A 20,460-nucleotide genomic window follows, 5' to 3' on the forward strand; every position below is an offset into this window, starting at 1 on the left:
AATCTTCTCCTTGTGACCCTCCTGCGTTATCATACACAAAGGTGCGGTTACCTCCCTGATAAACCCTGACCCTCATGGTCAACTATCTTAGGCATGAATAGGGAAAGGCATATCCACAGGAACAATAGGGATCCCTAAACTATGAGCTAAACTTTTATTAATGAAATTCCCAGACGCACCTGAATCTACTAGTGCCTTATACTGGGAATGCAGGGAAAAAAATCAGGAAAAGAGACCGAGACAAACATTAGTGCAGCAGAGGGCTCTGGATGAGAATGGTGCCTACTCACCTGGGGTGAAGCCTGAATGCCCTGCCTGCCTTCTCTATTCCCAGAGGAACCAACCCGGCACCGACCAGCAGTGTGCCCTCTGCGACCATGAATGGTGCTCCAGCGGGAACACCCTCCGGTCTCCCTGCGCACCATCCCTCCCAATTCCATAGGTTCGGGAGAGAGGGTGCGGGAGGATGGAACAACCAGACCCTGATCTAGACGTCCACGAGTAGCCAGCATGTTGTCCAGCTTGATGGACATGTCCACCAGCTGGTCGAAGGTGAGGGTGGTGTCTCTACAGGCCAGCTCCCGACGGACGTCCTCGCGTAGACTACAATGGTCGATCAGGGCCCTGTCGCTCCATCCAGCGCCGGCAGCCAAGGTCCTAAACTCCAAAGCAAACTCCTGTGCACTCCTCGTCTCCTGCCTCAGGTGATAGAGGAGCTCACCCGCTGCTTTGCCTTCAGGTGGATGATCGACTACTGTCCGGAATTGGTGGGTGAACTCCTCAAAATGGTCCAACGCCGCATCCTCCCTTCTACACACAGTGCTGGCCCATTCCAGGGCTTTCCCGGTGAGGCATGAGACGAGGGCGTAACTCTTCTCACGGTCAGATGGTACTGGGGAGGCTGTGGCTAGATATAAGTTCAGTTTGAGGAGGAAACCCTGGCAGCCGGCAGTATCTCCGTTGTATCCCATGGGTAGGGATAAATGGATCTTCGGTTCCGGAGAGGAAAAAACGTTCAAGGGAGATTCCGGTTGTGGTGGTGGTGGCGCTGGAGAAACTCCCTGTCTCTCCCAGCGATCCATATTCTGGACAATGCGATCCATGACGGAGCTTATACAGTCAAGCTCCCTCGCTTGTTCCTGAACGCGTTCCTCCAGCTCCATGAGCATAGTGTCCTCTCCTGCTGACTTCATATTGTTGGTCAGAGATTCTGTCAGACATGTGTATAGGTGGCAGGGAAGTCAGGCGCAGGAGAGTCAAACGGAGTGTAAAATGGAGTCTTTTAATAATGTCCAAGTAACATGCTCCATAACACTAAATAGAAAAAATGAATATAAATATGGGTACGAAGACTCGTAGCGCACCTATACAAAAATCACTACACTGACGATAAACAATCTCTGACAAAGACATGAGGGGAAACAGAGGGTTAAATACACAACAGGTAATGAATGGGATTGAAAACAGGTGTGTGGGAAGACAAGACAAAACCAATGGAAAATGATAAATGGATCAATGATGGCTGGAAGTCCGGTGACGTCGAACGCCGTGCACTGCCCGAACAAGGAGAGGCAACGACTTCGGCAGAAGTCGTGACACACACAGAGGGGCAGAGATAATTACACCTGTGATAATCTGAAGTATCCCAAAAGGGCCACTCGATACTAGTCTACAATCCTTGAAAGATGCCAACATTCTGGTAGTTTACTGGTAAACTTCAAAAGTGTCAAATAATATACTCTATGCATGACTCTCTTCTGTCCTAATGAAGTCAATTAAGATAATATCAAAGCACTCTAAATTGGAGACTAAATCGAATCTTGGTGAGTGCTGCAAAGGATTGTGGGAGACAAGCAATACCTTAGATGCACAGCTGAGGACATGAGAATTACCCATGTTGAATATTGCATGGCCCAAGGCATCTTAGGTTCATAAATGAAAAAATAAAAAACTGTCCTCACAAAGGAACGACATAGTCTTCATCATGAATGACGGTACTATGAGGAGGTGTATGTCTGCCCTCTTCAATCCATTTCATTGGCTTGTTTAACTACATCTGACACATGAGACCGACAAAGCTAAGCAAATTCATCCTTGGAACCAACGGCGTAAACTTTTTGAAACCTTTTGAACTGAGCTCCTAAGGCTAAGGACTCCGAACTTGGTTGACTTACTAAATGTAAGAAAGCCGGCGTGTTCCACAGCTACTGGTTGCGTGCCACGTCATCAACTCTGTCATTGACTGACTTATTTCTATGACATACAGTTGAAGTCGGGAGTCTACATACACCTTAGCCAATTACATTTAAACTCAGTTTTTCACAATTCCTGACATTTTATCAGAGTAGAAATTCCCTGTCTTAGGTCAGTTAGGATCACCGCTTTATTTTAAGAATGTGAAATGTCAGAATAATAGTTGAGAATGATTTATTTCAGCTTTTATTTCTTTCATCACAATCCCAGTGGGAATGGTTACATACATAAGGTTACATACACTCAATTAGTATTTGATAGCATTGCCTTTAAATTGTTTAACTTGGGTCAAGTTTTCCACAATAAGTTGGGTAAATTTTGTCCCATTCCTCCTGACAGAGCTGGTGTAACTGAGTCAGGTTTGTAGGCCTCCTTGCTCGCACACGCTTTTTCAGTTCTGCCCACGAAATGTCAATAGGATTGAGGTCAGGGCTTTGTGATGGCCACTCCAATACCTTGACTTTGTTGTCCTTAAGCCATTTTGCCACAACTTTGGAAGTTTGCTTGGGGTCATTGTCCATTTGGAGGATCCATTTGTGACCAATATTTAACTTCCTGACTGATGTCTTGAGATATTTTCCTGCCTCATGATGCCATCTATTTTGTGAAGTGCACCAGTTCCTCCTGCAGCAAAGCATCCCCACAACATGATGCTGCCACCTCCCGTGCTTCACAGTTGGGATGGTGTTCTTCGGCTTGCAGGCCTCCTGGTCAATATTGCCAAACAGTTCTATTTTTGTTTCATCAGACCAGAGAACATTTCTCCAAAAAGTACGATCTTTGTCCCCATGTGCAGTTGCAAACTGTAGTCTGACTTTTTTATGGTGGTTTTGGAGCAGTTGCTTCTTCCTTTCTGGGTGTCCTTTCAGGTTATGTCTATATAGGACTAGTTTTACTGTGGATATAGATACTTTTGGAGCTGTTTCCTCCAGCATCTTCACAAGGTCCTTTGCTGTTGTTCTGGGATAATTTGCACTTTTTGCACCAAAGTGCGTTCATTTCTAAGAGACAGAACACGTCTTCTTCATGAGCGGTATGATGGCTGCGTGGTCCTATGGTGTTTATACTTGCGTACTATTGTTTGTACAGATGAACGTGGTATCTTCAGGCATTTGGAAATTGCTCCCAAGGATGATCCAGACTTGTGGAGGTCTACAATATTATTTCTTAAGTCTTGGCTGATTTATTTTGATTTTCCCATGATGTCAAGCAAAGAGACACTGCGTTCGAAGGTAAGCCTTGAAATATATCCACAGGTACACCTCCAATTGACTCAAATTATATCAATTAGCCTATCAGAAGTTTCTAAAGCCATGACATCATTTTTTGGAATTTTCCAAGCTGCTTAAAGGCACAGTCGACTTCGTGTATGTAAACTTCTAAAACACTGGAATTGTGATAAGGTGAATTATAAGGGAAATAATCTGTCTGTAAACAATTGTTGGAAACATTACTTGTGTCATGCACAAGGTTGATGGCCTAACCGACTTGCCAAAACTATATTTTGTTAACAAGAAATTTGTGGTGGCTGAAAAACAAGTTTTAATGACTCCAACCTAAGTGTATGTAAACTTCCGACTTCAACTGTATATTGCTTTAGCTGATACTTCAAATACCTATCCAGCCGTTGTAAGCTCTGTTAAGCATCCACAATGTCTGAGCATAGGAACGCACTCAGCATGTTATTAAGTCCATTTCACAAAGGGAAAACATACCTGATTGAAAGGATATAGTGTAGCATGTTAGACTGATTGATATCCTTACATTGGTGTGATAGAGTTTGATATGCTCAAGATATGAGGAGAGTTGAGAGGATGGGGAGTGAGGTGGTGGGGAGGGGAAAATGAATGGAGATGGTAGGAGAAGGGGATAGGGGGATGCAGAGGAGGGAAGGGAGGGCTGAGAGATGCTCACACTTCATGCCTCGGTGCTCTTGGCTCCTGCAGTGAGGAAAGAATCCCTGTACCTGTTACTGTATTAATTAACAGCCTGTTATATAGAGAGAGGGGATGGAAATGGAACTGACAAGTCACTGAGCAGCGTTGTTCCAGCAGTGAGCACCACGGCACCCCAGAAGGAGGGAGGCAGCGTGCCAGTGGTGCATATACCTCTTTCAGGTAAAACTACAGAGAAAAAAAACAGATGCCATTTTGTACTCATGATTATAACTTTGCATTTACATTTTTGTCATTTAGGAGACGCTCTTATTCAAAGCGACTTACAGAAGCAATTAGGGTTAAGTGCCTTGCTCAAGGGCACATAGACAGATTTTTTTACCTCGTCGGCTCAGGGAATAGAACCAGTTGGTACAAATCGCAGGAGTCCGCAATCAAGGAACATCAATGAAAGTGTTAAGACTTTAGTGTGTGAACTCTCTCTGAAAGTTGTTTGTTTGGAGCCTGCGGGCCCCTGTTCAACTCCGTGAGGGATTATAGACCCGTGTGTGTAGTCAATGTCCCGTGACTGTCCCCTCAGTGGTGGGGTGGGGCATGGTGGGGTGCGCTGGCCCAGATGCAACTCATCCCCAGGTCTCCTATTATTAATGCTGCATCTACGATGAGTAACGATGCTGCTATCCAGCCGGGCTCATCTTACCCTCCAGTGGATACCTGCTGTGTTTGTCCCAGAGACACAGACACACACACTCAGCACCCTATCTTCCCTACACGTGCACCAGGACTCCTGTACTGAGTGGCAAGACGTAGAGATCGATTACTCTCCTTTGAGACAGCATCCTGGGTGTATTAACTGTCATTAGCATCAAACCAGGCAAACCCCTCAACAGAACAGAGAAAAGGGACTGCATTAAGATAAAACAGTTCCACTTACATTCTTTTATATGTAATATTTACTCCTTTGTGGATATGCGAGATGTGTATTTGTGTGATTCTTCCTTTGGGATTGGTAAATGATTGGGGTATTTATTAATGCATGGGAATGTGGTGCTTGTGCTGGAGGCTGGTGCCTCACATACTCGGTGGGGGAGTGCTGTAAGCTTATCCCTGCATGGGAATTGATTATTAGCTTTGACAAGTAGAACTACGTCCCAGTTATGTCAGGGCCAACAAGGATTTAGTGAGGAACATCCCTTTTAACAAGTCAAACACTCAGGCTTATTTCTCACAGCCCATGCTAGGCCAATGCAATATGCTCAAATTAGGCGCCTGTCACTACACCACTGCCTTTATCCTGCTATGAGAAATGCAAGCGCACTGTACACATACTTTTTACACGCACACACACACACACACACACACACACACACACACACACACACACACACACACACACACACACACACACACACACACACACACACACACACACACACACACACACACACACACACACACACATGCCCAGAATGCTGTTTGCACCATGCCACAGACAGCGCACATACTATTTATACTGTAGCAGTGATGATCTCTTGTCACAAGCAATACACACACACTTTTTCTCTCATACATACACATACTGTACAGTACACACACAGACACACATTTATTTTCCCTCTTGGGCATATTAAGTGTGGTGCTAGCCGCTGATGGAGAATAAACCCTTCTGTTTGGCTGCGGGCGGGTAATACTGAGCATGACAGGTTGTCATGGTACATTTGAGCAACGTCCAGGGGGAAACGACACATGGACGCTAGCTACTTCAAGGGTGGAAAGAGATGCCTGATTCCTCCACACACTCTGCTGATCAAAAGAACCATCTAAATAGCTGCAGAATATCAAAAGCACTCGGACTAAACTACGTAGTTTGAAAAGGCCCTTCAAAAGACAGTCTTTTCCCTACGCAAGGCCATTACCATCATTAGTGATAACAATGTTTCAAAGAGAATACTTACTTCATTATATCTGAAGATGTGAAATGTTACATACACTGAGTATACAAAACCTAAACACCTGCTCTGTCCATGACATAGGCTGACCAGGTGAATCCATGTGAAAGCTATGATCCCTTATTGATGTCACTTGTTAAATCCTCTCCAATCCATGTAGATGAAGGAGAGGAGACATGTTAAAGAAGGATATAGAAGCCTTGAGATGATTGAGACATGGATTGTGTATGGGTGCCATTCAGAGGTTGAATGGGCAAGACTAAATATTTAAGTGCCATTGAACGGTTTGTGTCAAGAACTGCAATGCTGCGGGGTTTTCACACAGTTTCCCGTGTGTATCAAGAATATTCCACCACCCAAAGGACATCCAGCCATCTTGACACAACTGTGGAAAGCATTGGAGTCAACGTGGGCAAGCATCCCCGTGGAACGCTTTCGACACCTTGTAGAGTCCATGCCCTGATGAATTGAGGCTGTTCTGAGGGCAAAAGGGGGTACAACTCAATACTACAAAGCTGTTCTTAATGTTTGGTATACTCAGTGCATTTCATAATATGATGCAGCAATATCATCAAGAAAGGCAAGAATAAAATAATTGTCTTCTACTGTACACACTGCTCAGACTATACAGAGGAGATGTAGTCTTTATACACACACACACTTGTGCTGGCTGTATGTGTACGGATGCATTAAAACAATGCTTCAGACCTGGCTTTCCACTATTACCTTGCCTCACGGTTGACAGTGCAAAGTCTAAATCCAATGACATCTAAACAAAGTCACACAAAATGAACATCAAATTCACTCATTGGAAGACCTCTGTCTTTCCCAACATGCTTTACTCAGTTATAGACCCAATTGTGATGAGTAAGCCTGCAAGGCCTCAACCTGGTGCCAATACAAGGTCAGCAGAACAGGGCAGTAGCTCCTGTAGAAGAACAATGCCTCCTCTCTCGCTGCACACCCGCCGACAGGAGCAAAGAAAACATACAAAGACTAAAGGCTGCATGAGTCAGAGTTTTTTAAATGTATTTTTATTTATTATTGAACGGAACCAGGGAGCTAACGTCCTCCAACTTTGTTGCATTCTGCAAAACTCTTCCGCAAAAGCGGACATCATTGGACACTTGACAATTCAACTGACAAGACAGGAAGTGCTTAGCCAGTCATTCAGCCAGCCAGGGCTATTCTTTGTGTTCCACGCTCTGCATAGTTCCACATATACTACTTCACGTCTGGACACTTTAAAGTACCATCCATTGTCAACATTCTTTTTGCAAGAGCAATTGTTCAGGTTACAATTGAGAAGTCATGGGAACTTCAAAAACTCTCACCAGAGGTGATACAGTTCTCCAATGACTACTCGGGCACACTTCAAGAAGCAAAAAAAACACTTTCAGAAGCATATACACATACAGTGGGGAGAACAAGTATTTGATACACTGCCGATTTTGCAGGTTTTCCTACTTACAAAGCATGTAGAGGTCTGTACTTTCTATCATAGGTACACTTCAACTGTGAGAGACAGACTCTAAAACAAAAATCCAGAATATCACATTGTATGATTTCTAAGTAATTCATTTGCATTTTACTGCGTGACATAATTATTTGATACATCAGAAAAGCAGAATTGAATAATTGGTACAGAAACGTTTGTTTGCAATTACAGAGATCATAAGTTTCCTGTAGTTCTTGACCAGGTTTGCACACACTGCAGCAGGGATTTTGGCCCACTCCTCCATACAGACCTTCTCCAGATCCTTCAAGTTTCGGGGCTGTCGCTGGGCAATACGGACTTTCAGCTCCCTCCAAAGATTTTCTATTGGGTTCAGGTCTGGAGACTGGCTAGGCCACTCCAGGACCTTGAGATGCTTCTTACGGAGCCACTCCTTAGTTGCCCTGGCTGTGTGTTTCGGTCGTTGTCATGCTGGAAGACCCAGCCACTACCCATCTTCAATGCTCTTACTGAGGGAAGGAGGTTGTTGGCCAAGATCTCACGATACATGGCCCCATCCATCCTCCCCTAAATACGGTGCACTCGTCATGTCCCCTTTGCAGAAAAGCATACCCAAAGAATGATGTTTCCACCTCCATGCTTCACCGTTGGGATGGTGTCTTGGGGTTATACTCATCCTTCTTCTTCCTCCAAACACGGCGAGTGTAGTATAGATCAAAAAGCTCTATTTTTGTCTCATCAGACCACATGACCTTCTCCCATTCCTCCTCTGGATCATCCAGATGGTCATTGGCAAACTTCAGACGGCCTGGACATGTGCTGGCTTGAGCAGGGGGACCTTGCGCGCGCTGCAGGATTTTAATCCATGACGGCGCAGTGTGTTACTAATGGTTTTCTTTGAGACTGTGGTCCCAGCTCTCTTCAGGTCATTGACCAGGTCCTGCCGTGTAGTTCTGGGCTGATCCCTCATCTTCCTCATGATCACTGATGCCCCACGAGGTGAGATCTTGCATGGAGCCCCAGACCGAGGGTGATAGACCGTCATCTTGAACTTCTTCCATTTTCTAATAATTGCACCAACAGTTGTTGCCTTCTCACCAACCTGCTTGCCTATTGTCCTGTAGCCCATCCCAGCCTTGTGCAGGTCTGCAATTGTATCCCTGATGTCCTTACACAGCTCTCTGGTCTTGGCCATTGTGGAGAGGTTGGAGTGTGTTTGATTGAGTGTGGACAGTTGTCTTTTATACAGGTAACGAGTTCAAACAGGTGCAGTTAATACAGGTAATGAGTGAAGAACAGGAGGGCTTCTTAAAGAAAAACTAACAGGGCTGGCAGGGTCAGAATTCTTACTGGTTGGTAGGTGATCAAATAATTATGTCATGCAATAAAATGCAAATGAATTACTTAAAAGTCATACAATGTCATTTTCTGGATTTTTGTTTTATATTCCGTCTCTCACAGTTGATGTGTAACTAAAACCTGCAAAATCGGCAGTGTATCAAATACTTGTTCTCCCCACTGTACATTACACACACACACACACACACACACACACACACACACACACACACACACACACACACACACACACACACACACACACACACACACACACACACACACACACACACACACACACACACACACACACACACACACACACACACACACACACACACACACACACATACACTCACACACGCAAATATACACTTTTCAAATTCCATAAATACAGGCTGTAGTCCCTGGGTAGTCATTATGAGTGTAAAATCTTGAACATGTAATAATTGAGAGGCCAAACAATAGTGTCTGTATAGCTAATCAAGAGCCAGTCTGGTACTGTGCAGAGCTGTGATTAATACAAAATAATGGCTTGTGAAACTGACCTCAGATCTAGGGTCTCTGTCTCGGCCCCTCCATAATCACACACTGGCTTCATTATTCCAGCTCTGTTGACCTTCCCCAGCCTTATTACTGCCATTACAAAATGGCTAGTCTTCCTGGGACTTCAGCCAGGCTCATCTCTCTGTGTAAGGACTGATCAGGCCTCTTCATTAAAACAATCAGCTCATTATACCCAGTTTGGGGGTTTGTTACTGGTCTGGTGAGATAGGACTCCCATGACTGATTGATTTGGAAATGAATGAGTGATGGGTTAGAGACACAGACACCGATTGTTGAGGTACTGTAGATTGATTGGAGAGTAGAAGAGAAACTTCTGACTATTAGAGGCTGGAGGGACATGGTGCCAGACAGAGGGGCTCTGGAGAGCCAGAGGGGCGTTAGAGAGAGGCAGAGGGAGGCAGGGAGAGTTCCCCGTTACCCAGTATTTTACTTTAGGTGTACAAAACCTAAAGTAAAATACTCAAAAACAAAACTTAAGAACACGAAGCATAGAAATAGCACAGATAGAACATATCTACCACTTCTTAGACCTGCTTTAATTGAGAATGACAGATCTATAACTTTCTATGTGAATTTGGTCAGGTCACCCAAAAATGTACACATTGCGGCTTTAACTATCCATTGAAACTTCAGGCATGCCCTCAAAACTCAACTGGGACAACATTCAATTATGTTCGCTCATCTGTCAACGTGTTCAAACATTGTTTAACATTGTGTTACCTGTCACACATGGATTCAATCTATCACACACTGTAACTACCCCTGTGTGGATGCTTGACTATGGGGACGTCATCTACAGGTCAGCATGCAAGGGAGCCCTTGAGAATCGAGACATGCTTTATCATTCTGTCATTCTGCCAGGTTTTCCCCTTACACCTCTTATCATATGCGTTCTACACTGAGTTTACAAAACATTAAGAACCCCTTCCTAATATTGACTTGCACCCCTTTTGCCCTCAGAACAGCCTCAATTCGATGAAAGGTCTAACACAATTGGTCTCTACAAGGTCTTGAAAGCGTTCCACAGGGATGCTGGCCCATGTTGACTCATGCTGGCCCATGTTGTTCTGTATTGACTTTGTGTTTGTCATAATGTCCCTGTGCTTCTGTGTTGTGATGTCTGTCTTGTCCTATGATTTCAATGTTTTTTTGTTCATCTATTTATTGCACCGCACGTCACTTAACCTCAATGTAAAGGTGGATTATGCTTTAAGAGATGTAGAAGAGATGTCATGTAGAACAGAGGTCTTCACGGATCCACTTGTACCAAGGGGGTCCGAATCCAGAATTCAAAGTATTGTCACGCTCTGAGTCGGATCTTATATGATTGTCACAGGTCTCAGGTATGTGTAGTTTTAACTGACTTGTCCAGAAGGATCCATACAGATCCAAACGCGACTGCAGCAGTAGAAAGAGAGAAATGGTATACTTTATTCTGCCGCTCTTGCTTTTCATGAGAGTGACGCGTGGCCCGTGCAGCTTGTTGTTGTGGTTGGCCAATCATACATCATCAAAGCAGCATTAGGCTACAGTCACCGAGCCTCCATGTGTGGCAAAAGTTAGGAGATATATAATCAATGGAACATGGAATTACAATTATGGAATTAAAAGTTAATGGAGATGGATAGTAAAAGTAAAAATACTTTAAAGTACTACTTAATTCGTTTTGGGGGGGTATCTGTACTTTACTATCGATATTTTTTGACAACTTTTACTTTTATTTCACTACATTTCTAAAGAAAATAATGTACTTTTTACTCAAAAAAAAAACATTTTCCCTGACAGCCAAAAGTACTCGTTACATTTTGAATGCTAAACAGGACAGAAAATGGTCCAATTCACACACTTCTCAAGAGAACATCCCTGGTTTTACCTAATGCCACTGATCTGGCAGAATCAGTAAACACAAATACTTTGGTTGTAAATTAGTGTTGGAGTGTGCCTCTGGCTGTCCGTAAATAAAATAAAAAATACAATTGTGCCGTCTGATTTGCTTATTATAAGGAATTTTAAATGATTCATTATTCATAATTATTCATTATTTTACTGTAACTTTGGATACTTAAGTATATTTTAGCAATTACATTTACTTTTGATACTTAAGTTAACTTAAAACCAAATACTTTTAGACTTTTACTCAAGTAGTATTTTACTGGGTTACTTTATTATTTTACTGGGTGGCTTTCACCTTTACTTGAGTCAATTTCTATTAAGGTATTGCTACTTTTACTCAAATATGACAATTGGGTACTTTTTCCACCACTGAGGATAGGCTACAACAACCAAGAGCCAAATGTTAGGCTGCTACTTAATATTCTGAATTGAGATGTTGTTGTTTGTAACTGTGTAGGACGAGAAAGTGCATGCAGCCTGAATTAGTCTAGCTAGCTAGCTTAACTAGCTCCTCCTGGTTTGATGCAGTCAAGACAGGTACAATGTAATCATATTGTACAATGTAATCATATTGAATGATAAATAACCTAGCTTTGGCAGCTATCTACTATTGCGTCTTCTCCCTGCTCCCCGTGTCACTCACTCACTCACTTACTCAGAGTAGTGTCAGTCAATTAAGTCAGTTAATTGACTGACACTACAAGTCAGTTACAATTACACATACCCGAGACCCATGACAATCATATCAGACTCTCAGACCCGTGACATAGAAAACGTTTTGGTCCCATGATTGTGCCAATGATCTTTTATTTTATTTTATTTCACCTTTATTTAACCAAGTAGGCCAGTTGAGAACAAGTTCTCATTTACAACTGCGACCTGGCCAAGATTAAGCAAAGCAGTGCGACAAAAACAACAACACAGAGTTACCAATGGGATAAACAAACGTACAGTCAATAACACAATAGAAAACACAATGTACATTGTGTGCAAAAGTAGTAATATTTGGGAGGTAAGGCAATAAATAGGCCATAGAGGAAAAAGAAGTATGACAGACAGACAGACATTTTTGTGATGACCTGGCCTTGCACTGTAGGTAATTTACCCAGGGACCACCGTCCTGCTTTAATAATCCACATCCCCTCCATAACTCTCGTCAGGAGAGGAAGGGAAACAGGAGGGGTCATGAAGTCGCTGTGGTTGTGACTTTAGTGTTGGTAGTGGGAAAGGGGGAAATGAGGAGGTAGTGGTGGAGTGGACGTCTGGGTGGTGAGGAATGGATCCCAGCCCATAGAATGGAACTTTTCCAGCTGCCATAGTCACTGAGAGAGATATCCTGGCCTGGATTCAATAGATCTGGAGCTCCAGATTAACCCGGAACCTTTCCTTTAGCCCCTGTGGCTCTCTGACTCCCTACACATACTGGATCACACAGAAGGGCTGCCAAGTTAAGGCCTGCTATTTAAGTTGGGTTCAAATTGTTTAGCTTTTACGATGATGACCTTATGAATGAGATGGAGAAGTCTGCCACTGTCTTATCAATATACATATTGTCTCTAAGGTACTGTAACGGTGGTAGAAATGACTTGGAGCTATTTATAAATCTTGCACAGAAAGCCATTATGCTGTTTATAATAAGGGCAGAGTTAGTGTCTCTGAGACATGTTTGACAGGCATATACAATTGACTGGCCCTATAGAAATGACTAACACAGATGTAGATGCTCAGCACACAATGTGAGGAGAAATCAATGTTTCACGGAGTATAGTAAATACCATTCATCTTTCATGCAAATTACAGGTCATCTTTCAACCCCTCTGGTGAAGCAGCATTTTAATCTCAGCTCTCCCTCTCTCTCCTTCTCTTTTCTCCGTCACTGTCTCTCTCTTTTCCATTCCAAATAATATAGATTTTTTTCTTTGCAGGTATTACTTTACCATTTTCAATTCAGTGGATTCTGCATTGAAAGTGTTGAATATAAATCCTTCTCAATGTTTCCAGGTCCTGCTGTTCATAACAAAAATCAGGAGGTAAGTAGAAAACAGGCTCATTGCAGCACAAAACGATCAGACGCGTCGCCTGGAGCACCAGACTTTATACAGTTGATGGTGTTTGTCCAGCTCAGCTCTGGCTTAACTAAAATAGCATGGAAACAAACATTGCAGCATCTCAGCAAGACCTCATGGTGAGATAATGTTTCCTGCCATCACACATGGGATTGCTGGGTGATTAAGACGGGATGCATATGTAGTGAAGCTACACAGTGTGTGAGAAAGACGGGGGGGGAGAGAGAGCGAAAGAGAGAGAGAGAAAGAGATATGACAGATGAGTGTGTGGTAATTGCTGTATGTGGTGAACAGCCACGGGGGAGCCTATGGTTAATGTGTGTTTGGTTGGTGTGTGGAGGAAGATAACACTTTGCTCTGGGCCCTGCTAGCTCTGGTAGCTTCAGCACACGGTTAGGCCATCTTTAGGGGGAGGGGAAGCATCAGCCTGGGATTGCTGATACTTCACTGAGGAGTCTCCGTGGTTTCTATAAAGCCAATGCAGCGACTGTATGAGCCAGTTCTTCTCGGCGTGTGTATGTGTCCAGTGTTTGAAAAGTAGGCTACAGTTCAGCCTGTTCTTGCTCCGTATGTTGCTACAGTTTGTACCACAATGCACAGGAGCTTTACTGTGCCCTGCATTTTTGAAGGAGATGCTTACAAAGACTTGCTACCCTGTAACCTTGGTTACTCAGATTACCAGAAAGGTGAAACAGGATGTGAGTTGGAAAACCCCAATATGAATATCTTGACTCAGTAATTCATACTTCCAATCCTATCCAGTTAAAGGGAAATGGAAAACTTTAGGAAGGTAAGCTAAGCCAAGAGGTGCATTTAATCTAATGCTAAACATGTGCATTTAAAAGAAAATAATAATAAGTACAGTAGTACAGTTCTGGGTGGAAAGAAGATCATGCAGGACAAACACCAGACTGGCTCATTGCCTTCAATGGGAATGAAGGTTCTATACAAGACATTTCTATCACTGAAAACAGAAGCATAACAACACATGGGTGACACAAAGCACAAACTTTCTAGTCTGAATGTCACAGAAACCACTGTGAATTCCTGTGGCAGACATGCAATAGGTGCACGTGCACAGGCAGACGTTCACACACACAAACACACCAACATCTCGATGAGAAGACGGGAAAGAACCTTATTTGTTTTGTCTAATAGCTAGAGGACGTATTTTGTAGATGTTAATGAGAGGCAATTAGTTTTGATTAAAAATAAGATTACTGCTTCTCCATGCAATGCTACTATATCAAAACAAAATAATGATTAATCACTGTTTGGGCAAGACATTATTGTCAACAGCGAGATTCATTTCACAAACTGTACAAATTGCTCTGAGCAAGGGAGGATGAGAAAACATTCATTTAGAAACGTGTGTGGGTCTTATCACCATAGTCTGTTCACTTGAGGACTTTTTCATCATACTGAAAAGCTGGAATTATCCTCAACGTGTTTGTGTCCCACGCCTGTGTACCAATATTGTGTGTAATGACAGGTTGGACTCAGCCCTCTCTCTCTGTCTCTCTCCCCCTGGCAGCATCCATTGTGATTGGGAAGTGGTGGTGTGAGATGGAGCCGTGTCTGGAGGGAGAGGAGTGTAAGACTCTGCCTGATAACTCTGGATGGATGTGCTCCTCTGGGAACAAGATCAAGACCACAAGGGTGAGACTCTGCTATGGCCCTAGACAACACACACATCACACTGAACACAGCACGCACACATCACATATACACATCAACACAGCACACACAGACTACTCTCTCACAATGGCTATGGATGTGTCAGATAAGCTATGTGAATCTGTTGGTTAATTGAGTCGTGGTGAGAAGCCCTCACTAGAAAACAACAACAACAACAACCACAACAACCTATCAGGCTGTAAATATAACCCGAGTGACCACAGCTAGACAAGACAGTTCTGATATAAACGCTTTGGTACATCCACTGGTATACTGTGGTAGGTGCTCATCTCCTTTCCGATTCCTATCATTTGGGTAATCGTCTCCTGAATCGTCTCCTGAATCGTCTCCTGAATCGTCTCCTGAATCGTCTCCTGAATCGCCTCCTGAATCGTCTCCTGAATCGCCTGTTATTTCATATGAAGAACCCTACATTTTCAAAACTCAAGCAGAGTTCAGTGGGAATGAAGTGTGCACTTGACACGTATTGTGCATGTGTTTGTTCTAGTGAGGTGGGCTTTTTAAACTGGAAGCAGAATATCCAATGACCTGCGCCAGAAAAGTGTAAGCAAGGCAGTGAAAAACAGCGTGTTTTTGCCTAAGGGGTAAACTCTTTTAGAAGATAAACTTAAGAGCAAGTGCCTTTCCACTGCCAGGCAGTGTGTAAAAAAACAAGATGAAGAATCGGCCATAAGAAATGAAAATAATAAAAGGAATAAAGTGAGCTCATCTAACACTCTGTGACAGGTTGATCGGCAGATTTGTATTCATTCTATGGGTGCAGCCTCCCGCTTCTCTTAGTGATTCGTGACCATGACTGAATAGAAATAGAGACTAATGTGATAATGGTGACAGGAACAACCAGGGAAGGTTAGACCACACAGGGTTTCTCAAGGTTGTTCCGCTTGCTTATGCAATACACAGTCTATACTTGCATGCTATTCCAAGCCCTAAAAGCGAAAAGAAGTTGACCGGATGGTACGATTTTGCCAGCCTGTCAAGGTAAGCAAACTTTAAGAACACCTCTCAGAATGCATTCTTTGGACAACAACGTGAAATGCGTTTCATATGTTGGATGTAACCTTGGACGAACCCTCGCGTTGCCAAGCATATTTCCTAAAACAGTGGTTCACAAACCTCTCCTTGGGGACCCCCTACCGTCCTATGTGTTTGATCTATTCCAGAGCTAGCACACCTGATTCAAATTGTCAACTAATCATCAAATCCTTGGTCGCGTTCCTCTGCTCAGACATTGCATGAATCAACCAATTGTTGCGTGACACGTCATCGACTGTGCCGTCGGGCAGCAGATTGCTAAAACATATGATATGGTTAGCTGATACCTAAACGACCTATCCAGGCACCCGTTGAATACATGAATCAGGCAAGCTAATTCAAGGCCACAACAAAATGTTGAAATGTCTGGCCATCCCTGAGGAGAGGTTTGAGAACCACTGTCCTAAAAACACCTCATATGAATCAATTACTATGTGCAGTGCTAGAAGTGATCTGAAGTCAGTGAACAGGAAGGGATCCTGTGTGTGTGCATTAGGGTCAGAGGCAAAGGCTCTACAAAAGGATATACTCCTAAATATCCACATCAACATTTTCTCTTGACCCTCTCTTTGCAGAACACTGCGCCATACTCACCTTTTTAGCTCTGGAAGCAAAATGCAGAGGATGCTTCAACAGAAACTGAGCTGCATTCTTGCTTCTGTAAAGGTTAGTCTCTCTCCAGCTTTTCTTCATGTGCACTTCACTAAACAACTATAGGAGTGTGACTGACTGACTTATGTTCAATGGGTTCTCATGAATTCAAATACTCAGTGAAAAATATTCAACTGTGTGTGTTTACAGAATGTGCATAATTAGGCAAAATGACGCAAATACTACGCGCTCTCCCTTCCACTGAAGATTACAGTAAAACACACACAGCACATGCAACACGCGCAACATAAATTACGTTCGCCAACAATTTAAAAACTATCTCATGTACAGTACCAGTCAAAAGTTTGGACACACCTTCTCATTCCATGGTTTTTATTTATTTTTACTATTTTCTACATTGTAGAATAATGAAAAATAATGTATAGTGAAGACATCAAAACTATGAAGTAACAAACATGGAATCATAGAATCATTGGCGACTCCGGGATGCTGACCTTCTAGGCAGAGTTGCAAAGAAAGGCCATATCTCAGACTGGCCAATAAAAAGAAAAGATTAAGATGGGCAAAAGAACACAGACACTGGACAGAGGAACTATGCCTAGAAGGCCAGCATCCCGGAGTCGCCTCTTTGCTGTTGACGTTGAGACTGATGTTTTGCGGGTACTATTGAATTAATCTGCCAGTTTCTCAAACCAGACACTCTAATGTACTTGTCTTCTTGCTCAGTAGTGCACCGGGGCCTCCCACTCCTCTTTCTATTCTGGTTCGAGCCAGTTTGCGCTGTTCTGTGAATCGAGTAGTACACAGCGTTGTACGAGATCATCAGTTTTTTGGCAATTTCTTGCATGGAATAGCCTTCATTTCTCAGAACAAGAATAGACTGATGAGATTCAGAAGAAAGGTATTTGTTTCTGGCCATTTGGAACCTGTAATCAAACCCAAATGCTGATGCTCCAGATACTCATCTAGTCTAAAGAAGGCCAGTTTTATTGCTTCTTTAATCAGAACAACATTTTCAGCAGTGCCAACATAATTACAAAAGGGTTTTCTAATGATCAATTAGCCTTTTAAAATGATAAACTTGGATTAGCTAACACAACGTGCCACTTGAACACAGGAGTGATGGTTGCTGATAACGGGCCTCTGTACCTGTATGTAGATATTTCATTAAAAATCAGCCACAATTATCACTTACACTTACATGGTCTAGACTGTATTTCTGATGGATTTGATGTTATTATAATGGACAAAAAATGTGTTTTTCTTTCAAATACAAGGACATTTCTAAGTGACCCCAAACTTTTGAACGGTAGTATATTTATGCAGGCCTCAACCCCTCCCCTGAGAGCACTTGATTCAGTATATCATGCGGCCCTCAGGTTCATTACCAATCAAAAACGTTAATCACATCATTGTGATCTCTACAGCGTCATTGGCTGGTCGTCATTGACCTTGCGTAGGCTTAAACACTCGTATACACTGATTTAAAAAGCCATACTGGGTAAAATGCCACTTTATATCTCTGTTCTTTTTTTAAATCAGGTCAATAAATAAATATAAATTACGGTCCCATTCTCAATTGCTTTTAACAGTACCAAGAATTATAACAGTGTCACGTTCTGACCTTTATTTCCTTTGTTTTGTCATTATTTAGTATGGTCAGGGCGTGAGTTGGGGTGGGCAGTCTATGTTTGTTTTTTTCTATGATTTGGGTATTTCTATGTTTCAGCCTGGTATGGTTCTCAATCAGAGGCAGGTGTCATTAGTTGTCTCTGATTGAGAATCATACTTAGGTAGCCTGGGTTTCACTGTGTGTTTGTGGGTGATTGTTCCTGTCTCTGTGTTTGCACCAGATAGGGCTGTTTTTGGTTTTCCACGGTTATTGTTTTGTAGTGTTCGTGTTTATCTTTTTTTTATTAAACATGAATCAATATAACCACGCTGCGTTTTGGTCCGGCTCTCCATCACACCAAGAAAACCGTTACAGAATCACCCACCACAACAGGACCAAGCGGCGTGGTGACAGGCAGCGGCAGCAGGAGCAGCAAAAAGAGGAATGGACATGGGAGGACATTTTGGACGACAAGAGTATGCACTATACTACTTGGGAGGAGATAGACAGGTGGGCGGTCGACCCAGGAAGAGTGCCGGAGCCCGCCTGGGATTCGCTGGAGCAGTGCGAAGAGGGGTATAGGAGAATGGAGTTGGAGAGACAAGCACGGCGGCGCGGTAGGAAGCCCGAGAGTCAGCCCCAAAAATGTCTTGAGGGGAGGCACACAGGAAGTTTGGGGAAGCCAGGTAGGAGACCTGCGCCAAATTCCTGTGCTTATCGGGGGGCGAGAGAGATCGGGCAGGCACCGTATTATGCGGTGGAGCGCACGGTGTCCCCTGTGCGGGTGCATAGCCCGGTGCGATACATACCAGCTCCGCGTATCGGCCGGGCTAGAGTGAGCATCGAGCCAAGTGCCATGAAGCCGGCCCTACGCATCTGGTCCCCAGTGCGTCTCCTCGGGCCGGCTTACATGGCACCAGCCTTGCGCAAGGTGTCCCCGGTTCGCCTGCATAGCCCAGTGCGGGCTATTCCACCTCGCGCCTGCACGGTCCGGTCTATCCGGTACCACCTCCACGCACCAGCCCTCCGGTGGCAGCCCCCCGCACCAGGCTGTCTCTCCGTCTCATCCCTACAGGTGCTCCCGCCTCTCCAGCGCTGCTAGAGCCTTCCTCCTCTCCAGCGCTGCCGGAGTCTCCCATCTGCCCAGCGCCATCAGAGTCGCCAGTCTGCCCTGCGCCATCTGAGCTACCCGTCTGCCCAGCGCCGCCTGAGCCCCCCGTCTGCCCAGCGCCGCCTGAGCCCCCCGTCTGCCCAGCGCCGCCTGGGCCCCCCGTCTGCCCAGCGCCGCCTGGGCCCCCCGTCTGCCCAGCGCCGCCTGAGCCCCCCGTCTGCCCAGCGCCGCCTGAGCCCCCCGTCTGCCCAGCGCCGCCTGAGCCCCCGTCTGCCCATCGCCGCCTGAGCCCCCCCGTCTGCCCATCGCCGCCTGAGCCCCCCGTCTGCCCATCGCCGCCTGAGCCCCCCGTCTGCCCATCGCCGCCTGAGCCCCCGTCTGCCCATCGCCGCCTGAGCCCCCGTCTGCCCATCGCCGCCTGAGCCCCCGTCTGCCCATCGCCGCCTGAGCCCCCGTCTGCCCATCGCCGCCTGAGCCCCCGTCTGCCCAGCGCCGCCTGAGCCCCCCGTCTGCCCATCGCCGCCTGAGCCCCCCGTCTGCCCAGCGCCGCCTGAGCCCCCCGTCTGCCCAGCGCCGCCTGAGCCCCCGTCTGCCCAGCGCCGCGTGAGCCACCCGTCTGCCCAGCGCCGCGTGAGCCACCCGTCTGCCCAGCGCCGCCAGTGCTGCCAGTCTGCCCAGCGCCACCAGTGCCGTCAGTCTGCCCAGCGCCGCCAGTGCCGTCAGTCTGCAAGGAGCCGCCAGTGCCGCCAGTCTGCAAGGAGCCGCCAGTGCCGTCAGTCTGCAAGGAGCCGCCAGTGCCGCCAGTCTGCAAGGAGCCGCCAGTGCCGCCAGTCTGCAAGGAGCCGCCAGTGCCGCCAGTCTGCAAGGAGCCGCCAGTGCCGCCAGTCTGCAAGGAGCCGCCAGTGCCGCCAGTCTGCAAGGAGCCGCCAGTGCCGCCAATCTGCAAGGAGCCGCCAGTGCCGCCAGTCTGCAAGG

The 20,460-nt window shown here is 45.1% G+C and overlaps 1 protein-coding gene across 2 annotated transcripts in view; it reads left to right on the forward strand.

The window, feature by feature from the left end:
- LOC135541122 (chemokine-like protein TAFA-1) overlaps positions 1-20,460 on the forward strand; it is a 281,395-nt gene that overhangs the window by 250,515 nt on the left and 10,420 nt on the right. Inside the window, exons 4-5 of one of the 2 annotated variants that reach the window (XR_010455923.1) lie at positions 14,952-15,076; positions 16,726-16,816. Coding sequence is in view for 1 of the 2 variants with exons in the window: in XM_064967239.1 (XP_064823311.1) it covers positions 14,952-15,076 (125 nt within the window). In the remaining variant the exon portion in view is untranslated. The remainder of the gene's footprint in view (positions 1-14,951; positions 15,077-16,725; positions 16,817-20,460) is intronic. The other variant, XM_064967239.1, reaches the window with a different exon arrangement.

This window comes from Oncorhynchus masou, chromosome 6, assembly GCF_036934945.1.
Source record: "Oncorhynchus masou masou isolate Uvic2021 chromosome 6, UVic_Omas_1.1, whole genome shotgun sequence".
NCBI lineage: Eukaryota > Metazoa > Chordata > Actinopteri > Salmoniformes > Salmonidae > Oncorhynchus > Oncorhynchus masou.